At 35.8% G+C, this 16,012-nt stretch overlaps 1 protein-coding gene across 3 annotated transcripts in view; it reads left to right on the top strand.

The window, feature by feature from the left end:
- The window catches only part of LOC121879405 (carboxypeptidase D-like), a 56,792-nt gene extending 42,876 nt beyond the window's left edge, over positions 1 to 13,916 (top strand). For 2 of the 3 annotated variants that reach the window (XM_042386032.1, XM_042386034.1), the window contains 8 exons: positions 195 to 347; positions 1,171 to 1,370; positions 5,938 to 6,101; positions 6,315 to 6,449; positions 6,916 to 7,066; positions 7,750 to 8,013; positions 12,306 to 12,497; positions 13,493 to 13,916. In XM_042386032.1, coding sequence (XP_042241966.1) covers positions 195 to 347; positions 1,171 to 1,370; positions 5,938 to 6,101; positions 6,315 to 6,449; positions 6,916 to 7,066; positions 7,750 to 8,013; positions 12,306 to 12,497; positions 13,493 to 13,599 — 1,366 coding nt within the window. In that variant the 3' untranslated portion in view covers positions 13,600 to 13,916. Of the gene's footprint in view, positions 1 to 194; positions 348 to 1,170; positions 1,371 to 5,937; positions 6,102 to 6,314; positions 6,450 to 6,915; positions 7,067 to 7,749; positions 8,014 to 8,687; positions 10,513 to 12,305; positions 12,498 to 13,492 lie in introns of those variants that run through there. The other variant, XM_042386033.1, reaches the window with a different exon arrangement.
- Positions 13,917 to 16,012: the final 2,096 nt, after the last annotated feature.

Raw genomic sequence — 16,012 nt, 5'->3', positions numbered from 1 at the left:
TTTTGTCATGTTATACCTGTATGCTAAGGTGTGTACAGGGCTGGTCTTTCTTGATCGAGGCCCACACTTACAAAGTCATACATAAGCTGTTTCTCCCTGAGTTGCCACTCTGCATGATTGAAGATGTAAAGAATAGTATTATTTTGTTAAGTATTTAGCAGTAGAATAAGATGGATTTTTACGTTATTTTACAGCATTGGACGTAGCGCTATGAGTCGTCAGATTTTAGCTGTGGAAATTGATGTAGGAACAGAAACACAACAAATAAGTCGCCCTTCAGTTGCTGTCATTGGAGGCCTAGGAGAAAGTGACAGAGGTGGTAAAGAATTAGTTCTTCAGTTAATGAAGTAAGTATAAATACTCGGCTACTTGTTAGGTATATGTTTTCTTTTACCCATGAATAATTGGGGGTGGTACAGTGATCCCTCGGTCATTCCTTGGGTTAGGTACAAAAGAGGGATCCAGGTAGTTTGATGTGCATAGATCAAAGGTGTATTCTTTTGTGGACATGATACTGATTTGTGTGAAGCCACGGGTGTAAAGGGAGTACCATAGTAGAACAACTTTTTTTACGGGGATTAGCCAACCCGGGCACAGGTTACTGACTCACTTTGGAGGGGGGGGTGGTTGGCAAAATGCAATAATAATACTAATTCATAGTAAATATAATTTATAATAAAAAGTACACAATTAAAAGTAACATAAAATAATAATGATGCCAATAATAATAATTACAACACTGTAATAATAATAATAATAATAATAATAATAAAGGAAAAAAACTAATCAAAAGTGAGAAACAATGTACTGTATGTATGTTGTGTTGTCAATAGTAAGATAAACAATTGAGACCCTGCAATTGTGTGTAAATGAGGCAGAAAGTCAGATCAGCAACCTGGGACTTGGTCACAATTTTTGTGATGCCATATCACAGCAGGGTCTACCAGGCAGTAGTACCTCCCTGTTTGATAACTGCCTACTACCTACAAAAAAATAGAAGAAACATTCGTATATTTTCTTGTCTCTGGCCACTCTGTTCAGTATTACACTTTACTTGAATGGTTCACTACAGTACTACACCCCCCTCCCCCTTTTTTTATAATGGCTGTACTGTATTAATAATGTGTTCAAATTATCTCTCCTTTGATAATCATTTCTTGTCCATTTCAGATACTTGCTCTCACGTTACAATCATGATGCAGCAGTCAATAAAATATTGCAGAATGCCAAGGTTCATCTGGTGCCAACATTGAACCCTGATGGCACAGCAGATGTTCCAAAACACAGACAAAATGGAGCTAAATGTGAAACAAAAATAAACACTAAGAACAGCAACAACATAGAATTAGATTCGAAATTCATTGTAAAAGGTTAGTTGAAAAGTGTTATAAGAGAGGTAAAATTTATATTGTTTTGAAATCTATTGGAATTTTCTATACAGTGTTGATGCTATTTATTGTAATGTGCCTCATTTTTCTTACAATATTGGTGTATCGCCTTACATGCATGTCATGAAGTGTTTAAACATTATCCATTGCACAAACCCAACCCATGCCCATCTTTTCTTTATTTCATGCATACAATACTTGGGGCACAAAGTATATTTCTCTTTGACCATCATCTAAGTTACTCCTCACACATTATCCCGTAGCTTATTATACTGTGTTAGTATAAATGATAATGGGTAGAAACCTATAAGATTATGTAGCTTTCAGAATTTTTCCTCAGGCAGAAATGTTTGATAAAGGAAAATACTATCGCTCTATACAGTAACCCACTAAGGAAAATGCTACATTAATGTACATTAATGTACACTAATAGGGGTCATTATACCATTACAGTATACAGTATATATAAGGATAGGTGTTGCTCAAGTTGTCATGGTGAATACAGTTACAGTACAGCACTATTTATTTAACTAAATGAACACATTTATGTCTTGCAATAATGGCATAAACCCATTGAATGAAAGGCAGTGGAGAAATGAGGTTGGTGAGAGGTAAAAGATATTACACAGATCATTTCTGGGTTAGTTGAATCCATCTCCTCGTAACTAAGGAATAGTTATAGTCCACCCCGTAATGGGCTTTTGCGCGAACTTTGGAAAGAAATCACCAAACTTGGCCCAGATGATCCCTGGTGTGTCTCCTTCAACACCTGATACAGGGCACAAACTTTAGACCTCATTAACACAGAATGGCCACCACCACGCAGGGGCATCACTGGACTGGTGTATAGTTCAGCAAGTACAGGTTTGATTTTCTTTTTTAATGGAGATTGATAACTTAGATGACGAAAAAGCGATTGGAATGGGTTTCATGAACTTATGAGGTCAAGGTCACTGGAAAATATCAAGGTCACTGTTAATTTTGGGCTAAAATAACTATACAGAGGGTAATTAGCATTTCACAAGTGCCACAGTTCAAAATTACACATACTGTACTTAGTAGTTACTAGATAGGACTGTTAGATGGAATTTAGTTAGAGTTTATTTAATGTCGTGGTAGCAGTCAAGGTTATTTTACCCAAATATTTACAAAAATGCCAGTCACTATTTTTTCTTCTTTAACAATGGAATAACAAATACTTGTACAATGACATAGTCAAATGGAAAGGTTTATTTGTTTAATTCATGAATTATATGCTTACGCTGCTATCATCTCTGAACATATCATGATAGTACAAAAAATCCTGTTTATAACAATACAGGGAGGGGGTCCCTGGGTTATGAACGGGTTCTGCTTCTGAGGGCGTTCTTAAGTCGGATTTGTATGTAAGTCTGAACACATGCTATGTTTTTTTGTTGTTTTTTATAGGATTAGCCCAGCAAAAATATAACAATACATAATAATAATAATAATATGTGCATACTGTACTTACAGAGCACTTAAAAATCTCACTATATTGTAGCCTAATTCCTTATATACAGTGAACCCTCACTTTACGCGGTCAATTGAACCCACGGCGGCCCGCGTAAAGTGAGAAACACGTAAAGTGAACAACATAACATATGGGATTAATTGAAATAGAGACTGGGCCGACCCCCAAACTCCACTTTTTCAGACACAATACCTATGTTGTAGTAAAAATAACTTCTAAATTTTATGATGGTATGCACACACAATTAATCATTAAGAGAAATATCAATAATATTAGGTTTTTTAACACTTACATTAGTAGAAAAGATGGCTGGGCACACGGGGATGGGGGGTTGGTTCCGAGTCAGAGGGCAGATTATTGGCCCTCACCTGTATCACTTGTATCAATTGTATCACTATCCACCACAGAGGCCTGCAGGGCCTCTTTGTCAAACCCCTCAAAGTCCATATCCTCACTATCATTATCACTATCACTGACTTGAGCCGGCTGTGGTGGGTGGCGGGTGAAGAACTCGGTAATGTTTTGATGACTGGGCGACCTTGTGCGCACCCTGCTCGCGCCGCTCTCCGCATAAAGGGGTACACACACCGCGGAAAGTGAGCATTCCGTGTTCGGCAGGGTACCGCGTAAACGTGGAAACGCGTAAAGTGGGACCGCGTAAAGCGAGGGTTGACTGTACATCTAAAATCACTTAATTTAAGAGAAAAGAAGAAATAGAATGACAAAATACAGTAAATTAAAATTTAAAATTAAGTCATCAGGTAAATAAAATACTGTAAATGTCAAGTTTAACCCCGTTCGTATCGGTATGCGTTCGAAAGTCGGACGTTCGTAAGTCAGGGACCCCCTGTAATTTAATTATTAACACTAGGAACACCTAAATTCAATCTTCTTACAACTTTGTGTAAAAATGGCGAATAAGCTAAAACATACATTCTTACGTGATTACTGGGTCTTTAGGAGCATTGGTGGAGGTAGTTACAGCATCCATAACAAGTACCACCACACTTGCAGGAGCATTTACCCGTGCAGCTGATTCCACACTCATACCGAGTAATCTCATCTAAAACCTTTGGAGCTCGAGGTAAAGGGGTCCAGTAAGGCTCCCACCCAGATTCTGTCTCTGTCCATCCCCATGAGCTAGGACTAGGCAATTCCTGCGTTGTAACTAGAGACTGGCTCCACACCTAAGCTGCCCGATAAGTTACTCTTTTTAACGTGCTTTATCAGAGCGGCCTTAGCTGGGGGAAGATATTCAAAATTACATGCTTGATTGACATTGCTGAAGGGGCAAGTTGATGAGTAGAGTGACACAACAAGACTTTCTATAGACATCACATCTTCAGCAGATACTTCCAGCGGTCTATTCGTCAGTCAGCTCAGGGTAGGAAAAAACACTGGTTTTATGGACCACTTCCCGGACAGAAATGAGGTTGTATCTGAGCTGGTCAAAGCATGAAATGCAGGCAGTGTCTTAACTTTGGAGGGAGACATACCTAGGCAAATTTCATGAACGGCAATATAACGAAAATACAGCCAGTCCTCGACTTACGACAGGGTTCCGGACTGACAACCAGGTTGTAAGTCGAAAATGCAAAAATAATACATAGAAAATCTAAAATGAAATACGGTACAGTAAAAGTAATCAATAATGAAAAATGAATAAAGTGTTACTGTGCACTTACCTTTAATGTAGTCAGCTGAAGGCACACGCGACCTCAATAATTTTTTAATGAAACATGGAGACTACATTAATTGGATGAAGCAGAGGAGGAGACAAGGCTGGGTGGGTTAACAATTTTGCTTTCTTCAGACAGGCTAACATACTTGCTTGTTGAAGGTATTGGATTATCTTCAAGGAGTGAAGAGGCAGCAGTGGTGGGGCATGAGAAGACAGCAGTGGGGGACTTCTTAAAATATATGTCCAATTTAGACTGCATAGTTTGCCTTTTCTTTTCATTGTAAATCTCCCTGTAGCAAGCAAGTGCATCTTGGATCTGTCTGTCAACTTTTGCAAAAGGCTCAACATTTTGATCCATTTCTTCAAACATTTGTATCCCCTTATTAATAGTAGCAAATGCCTTTGCATTGTCCTTCAAAATTGTTGATATCGTCGAGTGAGAGAAGCCAAGGTCGCGTGAAATGGTTGCTACCGTTTTTCCATTTTCGTATTGCATTATTATATTAATTTTCATCTCAAAAGTAATTGACTGTCTCTTTTCTTCTAAGCACCACCAGAACTCTCATTTTTACGCTTGCCAGTCATTTTAAAAGGAATTAGAAACAAAAAAATTTTCAGTACACAGCGCGATCACTAACACCAACGACGGCCAAACACCAACTGAGCGGGCTACGGCGTGGATGCTGTACACCACGAGGCGGCCCAATTGGTAACAATTGAGATTTTAATAAGAGGTGTTATTTCTATGGCAACTGGCTGTTGCTCTGCCATTCACAAATGAACCCCTGATGTCTATAGCCTCTAATTTGTCACTATCAACTGTTTTTCTTCGACCTATGATAATTAAATGTAGATCTACAACAGTTTATTGCAATAAAGATGTTTTAACAATTAAAACATGCATCCCAGATGCCGAATGTAAATAAACGGTGCGTGGTTTTATGCCCGTTAATTACAGGATTCATATGTTTTATTTTTCAATTTTTATTTGTCTTATGTAAATGAATTGAATCTTGTATGTATATTAAGCTTACAGTATGTAAGTTGTACATAAATGTGAACTACCAGATGGTGGGTGTCAGTAGTGGGATAAAAAATTCTCTCCTGGACCAAGAGCACTATAACAAAGCAGCGCAGAATTGGGCTGCTCTGAACCGAGGTAGAACTGTACGTACAGTGTAAGACAATTTTCTCTTGTCCCTTAATTTTTCTCTTTTCATTATTACCTCTACTCCTTTTTCACCTTTTATCTTCTCACCCATATACACACCAATTGAATTGTTATTGGGGCTTAAACTAGCATTCTTGCATTAAAAAGAAAATTACATTTGAATTATTCTTTTATTATTTTATATATAATATATTATGTGTTCTAGATTCAGATGAAGAAAATTCTCCGCCATCTGAGGTGTCTGCTGCACGCAAGTGGATGAGTGATAGAAAGTTCACCTTGGCTCTGGTTCTCAGGGGAGGAGCTCAGGGTGTAGCTGTACCTTATTCTGCTGCCCATGACTCGTCATTTTTTTCTCCTGATTCTAAGGTTAAATATTAATGATAACTTGACATGTTTATGTTTGTGTTTATTTTTCAATGATATAGATTTTTATAAGATACTTAGACAGGAGGATTTATAGGCAAAGATGGAAGATGAAAAGTTAAGGACAAAATTGGGTGGTATATACTGTACTGTGTGTGTGTTAGCATTTGCTGATTTTGGTGTAGTGTATACTTATGGAATTGAATATCCCAACAGGTATTCCATCTCCTTGGAGCCAGTTATTCATCAGCTGTAGGTCTACCCCAAGATGTATCTGAGTGTGGTAATGTGAAATTGGTGAATGGAACAACCAATGATGGAGTGATAAATCCACATTCTGGAAGTCTCATAGTAAGTTACAGAATTAAACTGCATCTACATTATTGTTTTGATTAATTTACATAATTTAGAAGGATGCAGAGGTACTGCCAACTGCATGTGCAAATTCAAGTTATTAAGAAGTGTATGAAAATCATTTCTACTTGATGTCTTAGTTCTTTTTTATCACATTCCACATTTTCTACACAATTCTCCTATCATTTATTTTATTGATTTTATTTTATTAGGATTCTGTATCCTTGCTTTATCCCTAACATGAGACACAGCCAGACACTCAAAGAATAATGATCCAACCAACGTACTTTTACAACACTTAATTGTACTGTAAGGGAATCATAATGATCTTCAAAGTTTATGCTCTTTTACTACTTAGAACATCACATTAATAACTGAACATCGGTAGGATAAAGGATCAGCCTTGAAATGTTGGAGATGTTTCTCATAATCCTTGATGGGTTTTAAACTTTTTTTTTTTCAGGATTGCTTCTATGAGCATAGTGACACTCTTGCCTTTAATGTGTATTATGGATGCTGTGGAACCCCAGAATATAAGGCTCTTGGTCATTTATGGAAAAAGCATAAGGCTGGACTTTTGAAGTTCCTCACAATGTCAAGTGTTGGTGCCATGGGTAAGGAATTAAATGAACCTATGTATAAGTATTTAGTGTTTGTGCCTATGTTCATATAATTTTCCAGAGTTTACTGTATACACATTAGCGTTATTGTGGCAAGGTTAGTAAATAAATAAAAACATTAATTTGTATGATTTTGAAGAGAAATTTTTGCTCAATAAATTATGCACCAATAAATTCTTTTTAGGCCTCACCTCTGAGCTGAGTTAATGTTCATTCTGTATTAATTATACAGAATATATTTACTAAATTAACTTCTTCTTGCCCTCCACTGTTCCAGACATACAGTTGACCAGTGATTTAACATATACAGTAACTGTATTGCGTCCTTGGTTATTGCAGGCTTTATAATACCGACGACAAAAGGTTTACAAAAAAAAATCAAAGAGGGCGCTATTTAGCTAATAGCAGTGTTCATGCTCAAGTTTTGACCAGTGTTGGAGAAGTGTGACAATGTGACTTAAGTTTCAGTATTTTACCTCTTATAGGACTATTGATGCTTGATAACTTCTATATTAGATTTTTTCACAATTTTAATATCCACTTAATTATTCTTATATTCAAGAAATGATGAGCCAGTCAACTATTGTACAATTTTTATTGACATACATTCTCTTCCATGTAAGCTATTTTAATCTTAACATAATCCTGGTAGTAATTAAGGAATTATGTTTCCTCAGGATTTGTCACCGACCAGTACAATGCACCATTAAGTGGAGCCAGGATAAACGTTGAAGGTTCACCACATTTTGTTTCCTCATTGGATCACGGAACCTGGTGGCGGCCCTTGACCCCAGGTGTTCATACACTCACAGTGCAACTTGATGGTTACCATGGAGTGACCAAACTTGTGCAGGTTGTGGAGGGAAATACAGTCATGTTCAAGCTGAAGAGAGATGAACGTGTAATGGGGCTTCCCAGGATGGTGTTTATTATCCTTGCTGGTGAGTACAAAATGTTGTTGTCATCACTTGCTTTAACATTCAGAAAAGATAAGTTATATGTCCGTCAGCTAGAACAGTTGGTGCAGAGCACTTCCGGGAATGAGAGATTTCGTGGTAACGAGACGACTTTCAAAGCTGGAAAAAATCCCTCGTCGTGGATTTTTCCAGGTAACGAAAATATTTGATTGGAAGTTCCAGAAATTGCGCATTACATCATCTCTCAAACCCGGAAAAAAACCACTCCCATCCCCAGAATTTTCCGGGTACTGAAAATTTTTTCTCAAAATTTTCCAGAAAATGTGCCCCTCGGAAAATTTCAATTCCAGCTATCGGAAAGTTCTGGTTAAGAGGGATTCCGGCTAACGGAGATATTACTGCATTGTACAGTAGTATGTTATACACAAACTTGTTTATAGAACAGGCTGAGTTATGATGTTGTGTATCTACAGTACTAATTTAGTATTTCAATTTTGTTATGGGGTTTTCAGACCAGGTACTGTACTGTACATATGATTAGTATTGATCATCAGATTAACTACTTATTTAAAATTATTTGTATCTATGATTCTAAAAGAAGGTTTATACATGTATGTTCCTTATGAGTTTTGATGTTAGGTTACCCAGAACTTTCATAGTAAGTTATCATAACATAATGATTTTTTCCCTCCCAATAGGTGTGGTGCTTCCCATGCTCGCTCTTGGCTGTTGTGCCATTTTGAGAATTGGGTGTCGTTACTTCTTTCCTGTTTTCTGGTCTCAAGGGCCCTGGTGCTTTTGATTTACTAAGATTCCCAGCTGCTTACTTTTATGCATTTTGCTAATTGCTCCTATTATTGAATATATAGACACTAAAATTAATAATTCTAACGCGGTTGATTGTGAGTTTTCCACTTCCATGCAGAACATGGAACTCTGGGCATTATGATTTTTTATTTGTTAGTTTTGACAGTTTCCTGAATTGATTGGAAAGATAACAGTAGAATTAAATTTTTGTTCTAGACATTTATAATTTTGGCATAAAGATTATAATTAATAACCAAAATAGAATTAAATCTTGACCTGATACTAATTTTGCATTTGCAGACTTACATATGTGCACGATAAGTCTTCTCACAAAATAGATTAAGTTCACAAAATACATTTTAACTAAAACAAAAGCATCACCAACAGGTTCAAAAGAATTATATCAATAGATGCATAGTTCAAGATAAGAAATCCTTCAAATAGAAAGTTTTTGTGTGTGAACATGCATGCATGTGTGAATTTAGAAGTATGTATGTTTGGTGGCAGTCCCCAATATTGGTGCTGTCAAATCATAGTTAGACCAAGGCTGCCAGCTACTGGAGTTGACAGCTCTGGCCTAACAAGAAGTGGATAGCTTTGGTCACTCATGGGATTGACTCTTCTGACCTGGTCATAATTTCTGGAAACTGTTTGATTATTTGGCTCTTGTATCATTGTGGGATCCCACACATACATAATACAGTACATGGGTAGAATATTGCTGTAAGTTCTACTATTGATGACACCTATACAATATATTTTCAAGTTAGACCTCATAATATTTATCCTAGTCTCAGGGTTCAAGTATGAAGTTCACAGATCCTTAATTTATTTTCGTGTAAACTCCTTTCATTATACAGTAAGTATAGTCCCTGTATATATTTATTGAATGGCATCAATTTCCTTTCATTATGCTATGTGTATAATATTTATTGTTGACATGCAGTAGAGGCTACCAAAGATCTTTTTATATAATGTTTCCAGGTACCTGTTAGGTTGTTGTATGATGAAGGTAGTTTTTGCCATGTTAGTATCTGCTTTGGCTTTCATTTCTTACTTTTTCTTTTAATACTGTGCTGTACTTGTCTTCTGCAGGAAAAAGTTCATGACAAAAGATCTAGAGAAACCATGTTGATTCCTGGAACTAAATAATGGGACATGTGTTACTAAATATGGTGTGTGTGATCAATACACCCATACACAGAATAGGTGTATTGCATTTTGTGGTTGTGTTGCATTCCAGGCTGCTAGTAAACAAATATGTTATCGCTGCCCGTACTCAGTGTTATTGCATTTATGGGAGGGTGATAAGAGTAATGAGAAAGTGTTGCTGTTTATTAAGCTAGGAGATGATGGTGCCATCGTCTCAGTCCTAGACAATAGAACATATGGCAGGTCCCCAACCTGTGACCTAGCTAGATGTGTGGGGGTGTTGGTCGCTCTAGCTGGCACTGGGCAGTATCAGCCAGACCTTTTGAGTGAACACACACTAGCCGCTACAGGAGTTACTTGGAACGATATCTAGGAGTTAAGTGAAGCTATAAGCCCGCACACATGAGTGAAAGAACAGTGATTGTGTTGTGGTGAATTGTTGGGAACAGGCATAGTGTACAGAATAATGTATCTACTAACTGACGTATAATGTATACATATACAGTGGTCCCTCGGTTAGCGAACGCCTCGGTTTACGAATTACCTTCCATAAGAATCTTCAATTCGGTTAACGAAAAAAATTGATAAATGAAATCCTTACGAAAATCACATTTTGTTTTGAACATCAGCTGATAAGCTGAAGAGGTACTCAGCCAATTCAGTGATCTCTTCTATGTTTACATTCAAATTAATCACTATCTTATAAGAATTCCAGCAATGGAAATTAAATTCACCCTGGTCACTATTAAATTTTATAAGCAAAAAACAAAAACTCAATCTAAAGGACATAAATTAACAATTAAATACTTCACACCACAGGCGCCAACTGTCACCCCTCCCTCTCTCCCTCCCTATCCCCCACCTTCCCGAGAAACGTTTGGGGAAAAGCACTAGGCTTACAGGTTTAATAGTAAATAATATCTCAGACTAAAGTTAGGAGAATATAATTGGCATTGCTGGATTCCTTGCAAGACAGCGAATAATTTGAATATAAACGTCATATATTTTGCACAAAAGACAAATTTTTTGCTCTCTCTAATAAAATTCTTAAATTAGATCTAAAATTTGTATGTCTAATACAAATTATTGCTTGTTTATATTCAAATTAATCACTATCTTATAATAATTCCAGCAATGTAAATTATATTCTGGCCGGGTAATTTCTATGAATTTTATGAGCTTAAATACAAAATCTCAAGTAAATAAAAAAAATTATACTTCACCAGACACTATCTGTCAAAAAAAATACACCTCACCTCCCGCTTCACCCCTCTTCCCACGGTCGCTGGCTCCCTCCCTCCCTACCCATCCCTGCCTTCCCAGACAAACGTTTCGTGTTTTCTTTAGGCTTTAAAGTGTTTACAGTGGGGTATGATATAATTAATGGATTCTACTATGAATATTCCTATAACGAACGGGTTTACCTATAAAATTGAGAATGCTATAACGAACGAAACTCCTACAACGAATTTTTTTTTTTTTTCCTAATTTATTGTTTTTTTATTACAAGTATTTATGATATTCTTTATTTCAGGGGTTTAGATGCATATTTATGCACTTTTTTACAATTTTATATTATATTTTTCAGTGTTAAGCGGTTGTATTTGGGGGCTTGGAACGGATTAATCCTACAACGAACGAATGCTATAACGAACAAGGTTCTAGAACAAATTAGATTCGTTATGGCATACCCCACTGTATTTTATATAATATCAATCGCGTTGCAGCCAATTCGCATTGACGAAACACACGTTATAGCAGAACTGACTACAGTAATTGAATTGAAAACTTCTGTCTGAGAGAATGGATAGTAGTGATGTGAGATTTCATTGCAAAAGTGTGTGACAGGGAAATGAATGGAATTTGGGAAATACACATGTAGGGTGCCATGAATGAGTGAAGATGTAGAATAATTTCCAAGAATACTTACATGGAAGTGTGATAGCGGAGATGAAAAAAAAAGGTTAGACATTATAATATTGAATAGAAGTCTGAAATGTAGGATGAGGTGTGAACATTTTAATAGAATTGGTGTGCAGAGTGAATAGGGAAAGTTTGCCAAAGAATGTATTTCAGTGAGAAGTTATCAGAAATAATCAATTTGGTGAAGAACAAAGTTGGGAGTGTATCCAAGAGAATAAATGTATTACAGTGGAATGTAATGTACAGGGTGCAGTACAGTACTTGAAAAAATGTATAAATGAAATGTAAATGAATTTATGATGAACTCATTATTGTTACAGTACTGTATACACTTAGATGCTTCAAAAGCTCTTAGCTTTATTTATTGTTTTTCTTTCTATTTTGCTCATTAACATCTGTAGTAATCACTGCTAATGGTTTCTGCTTACCCCCAGGTTCAGTAATATTGCTGCTTATGATCTGCTGCCTCTGTATTGCAACTGTCCGCTCACAGAATCAACGGAGAAAAACTTATGGCTTCCACCAGCTTAACCATTCTGTTGATATATTCAATGATACTTCATCAGCATCTGAAGATGAAACAGCTATAAATTTCCTTAATGGAGGCACTAAGAATAAGATCAAAAGTAAGTGAAAGTGTTTTCTCTAATGAATTTGTAGAATATGACAAAAAATACTATTTATTTTCATGATATAGGTATGTTAACACTCTTGGGTTTGGGTAGGCGATCGGGGTCTAGTTTGTTACTCACCTCACCGCACTTGACTGCGCCACACAAGATATAATTGTATGTTATGAGTCATAGCAAGCTTGCTATTTGAGATAAAAAAAGTGAGATTTGTTGCATTAGCATTGTAAATGTCTTAAAAAAACCCAGTTGTTTAAGAGTAATCATGATAAAATACAGTAATTATTTCTATACGTAAGCACAAGTAGAGCACAATTTTTTATTTACGCTTAATGAAAATGTTTGTAGATCACTTTATACCTTTGTCATTTAATTTGATTATAATATGAACCTTATTCCATTATAAAGCATGCTTATTTAGGAAAAAATAGTCATAGAAGAGAAGTAATGAAAAAATTTATATTTTGCTAGGGAGAGGCATCAGGAGGCACCACACTATCAGCACATGGTGCAATCTTTCTGCACTTCTTACATTTTTCCATCCCTCCCAACCTCGCATGGTTCAAAACTATCACAAAACTATAATGAATAAATTTAATCACTGTGATGCACGAGAAATCATCACAAGCCGCAAGAAAATTTTTGGGAAATGTGGGTCAACGTTTTATCCTGGGTCCTTTAAACACAAAAGGGAGACTGGTGTTGTGACCTTGGAGTGCAGTCTAAATAGTTGCCAGATCTTGCTGATGTTGTAATGCGTCTTGCATGTCTAGCATTTATATGCGAAAAATTTTTTTTTTATTTAAATTTTTTACTTCATATGCAAATTTGCATACTAAAACCCTGATGTGATAATTTCAATCATACGCATTTTTGCATTTGAAAACCCCAAAAGTGTTAATACTGTATTATTTTCACTTGAATGTCTTATGTCCCTTAGATATTCTTAGATGTGGTCTCATACTATTGTTTGAATGTTTTACTTCCCTCAGAGAAGAGAGTCAGCAGTCAACCATATCATGACTTGGTGTCCAGTTCATCTGATGATGATGAGCTCTTTATAAAACCTTCACTTTCAAAGAAGAAGAGTCACCGATGATTTACCGGGAACTTCTCCATTATTGACTGTGGATGGAGTTTGGGATTAATATCTTGACTGGATTGATTCACCAAAATTATATTTCTGCAAGGTAACTGAAGGGATAATGAAAATCTTGATTCTCTGCTGCATAATTGATTTTTATAAAGTTTTTTAATATTTGCCAGAACTTATTTTCATAGGTTGTATAATTCTTTATTAATTATTATACACATTTATATGTACATTCAAAGACAAAAGTCGTGTCTCAGTTTTGTCCGAAGATTAAATATAACCCGTGAAACATTATGAGAGCCCCCTACCACAAGGCAGAGCGCGCCAAAAGTTTAGCCCTTCGGCAGATGTTTTCACCAAATTTCACGACACTACTTTTGTCTTTCATTGTACACGGTAACAGAAGAAAATTAAAATTTAATTACACAATCACGATGTCTTGATTATTTATTTTATTATATTTTTAATTAAGTTGTCAAGTTGTTTATTGGCTTTTATTCTGTAGTGAGAAAAACTTGTTTAAGTAACTCAGGAAGTAAGTTCAGTTCATGATATACTGTACTACAGGGTAGTTTGAATTTGATCTCTCTTCCAGATGTGTCAGAAATATGGGTGGAAATAGTATGCTTGAAATTTTTAGTGAATGTTGGTGAAGACACATGTCGGGGTGAATAATCCTTACTGAAGCTAAGTTATCATACAGGCAAGGAGTTATTACAGTGGTCAAATTGCCATTACTTTTGTGTATTGTATATTATTAACAAATACAGGGGTATTCATAAAAAAATTTGGAAAAAGGGGATATTGGTGAAATCATTTTGGCATCAGTAAAAATTTGAAATGTACCCTGTGTATAAAGCTTACAGTAACACAGTTGTCAAGAATTTCCTTATTTAACCAGCAATATATTTGCTATAAAATTGCATCATATAGTGAGCGGTTTATGAGACACCCTGTATTTCTCTTATCTCGGAGTTGATGACCATTGTTTAGCAGGTGACATGTAGTTGATGTTTTCCTGACATTGAACAAATGTTTTGACATTAACCAGAAGGAGAATTTCTCACAAATATTGTGGTAATTCCACCAATAATAATCTTACCACATATGCCTTCCTCAGCTATCATGTTTGAAATTGGCTTGTTTATAAAAATTTTGCTCATTGTTGGATTTGAAATTGTGAGGGAGTTATGCATGGCGGTGACTGCAGGGTGTTTCCCAGATGTTTCCACGTTTCATGTTTTTAGTAATTTTGAAGGTAATAAAGAGAGAATTTTTTAATATTTTATCTTATTCATGAAAAATTGACTACTTTTGAGAATAAAGGAAGCCAACTTCACTGTACGGTACACAGCAAATAAGTTTTGATAATTTTTTGTACTGTATTGATATTTTGTTGTAGAATTTACTCATTGATTTCAATGCTTTAAAATAACATTTTGAGGATTGATTTAATGCTTTTTGAATATTTTGTGGTTTATCTAAAGTGCCAAAGCCATATTCATTGTCATTACATGAAGGGTTTCAAAACTATTACCAGCATAAATATAACACCCCTTCCTGTGACAGATGGCCTAGTAGATCACATAATGGCACCCCTTAGATCACATAATGGCACCCCTTGTAGTAATGAACTGTCTAACGTCTAAAGTAAATAAGACAAAGTCAGATAATTATGATGGGAAGATCTTTATAAATTGAAGTGTGATGAAAGATTATTATTGGATGTTACCTTTGGGACTATTGTCAACAAGAGCCAGTAATGTGAGAATTGAGAGGAAATATACATAACTAAAATGTCATTTTTCATGAGCTGATGTGACATGTCTTCCAATATTATTATGGTAATTACAGCTTTTGCACTCAGCAATATCAATAGCAAGAAAATAGCCCACATTTTATATCCTATATATGTCTGCATTTGATGAATACCCAAAACCATCAATGTCAAGAGTTTTATCTAGATTTGTTGAAATATAAAAGAAGTGTGAGTGTGAAAATCAAATTTTGTGATGTTTCTTTATCTCTGACTCCTGTCCAATAAATAAATATAAGTTATTATTAAGTCAGTGACTTCATGAATTTTATTTGTTTCAAGTTACCAAGTCTACTGAAACTGTTATATTTAACCCGATAACTGCAGTAGAGTGATTCCCAGAACATCATTTTAGCTCTTGTGGATTAAAAAACATTGTGCAGAAGAATGTGGAAACTAAATGAGTCCATTACTTAGCATGCCTGCCAGTCTCTCATAGGGTATAAAAAGGATTCTAACATCTATTGCTCACCCCAACACTTGACTTATTTGACAATTTCACTAAAAGTATATGTAGTCAAAGCTTTCAACATCACTCAATGGAACATCTGCAGATAAGAAAGAGGTCCCATAAGGGTTTTTTTTTCAGGCATTAGCCCACCC

The sequence above is a fragment of the Homarus americanus genome, unplaced genomic scaffold (assembly GCF_018991925.1).
Source record: "Homarus americanus isolate GMGI-L3 unplaced genomic scaffold, GMGI_Hamer_2.0 scaffold30768, whole genome shotgun sequence".
In the NCBI taxonomy this organism is placed as follows: domain Eukaryota; kingdom Metazoa; phylum Arthropoda; class Malacostraca; order Decapoda; family Nephropidae; genus Homarus; species Homarus americanus.
The sequence above is the reverse complement of the archived record's forward strand: the minus strand, read 5'-3'. Positions and strand labels throughout refer to the sequence as shown.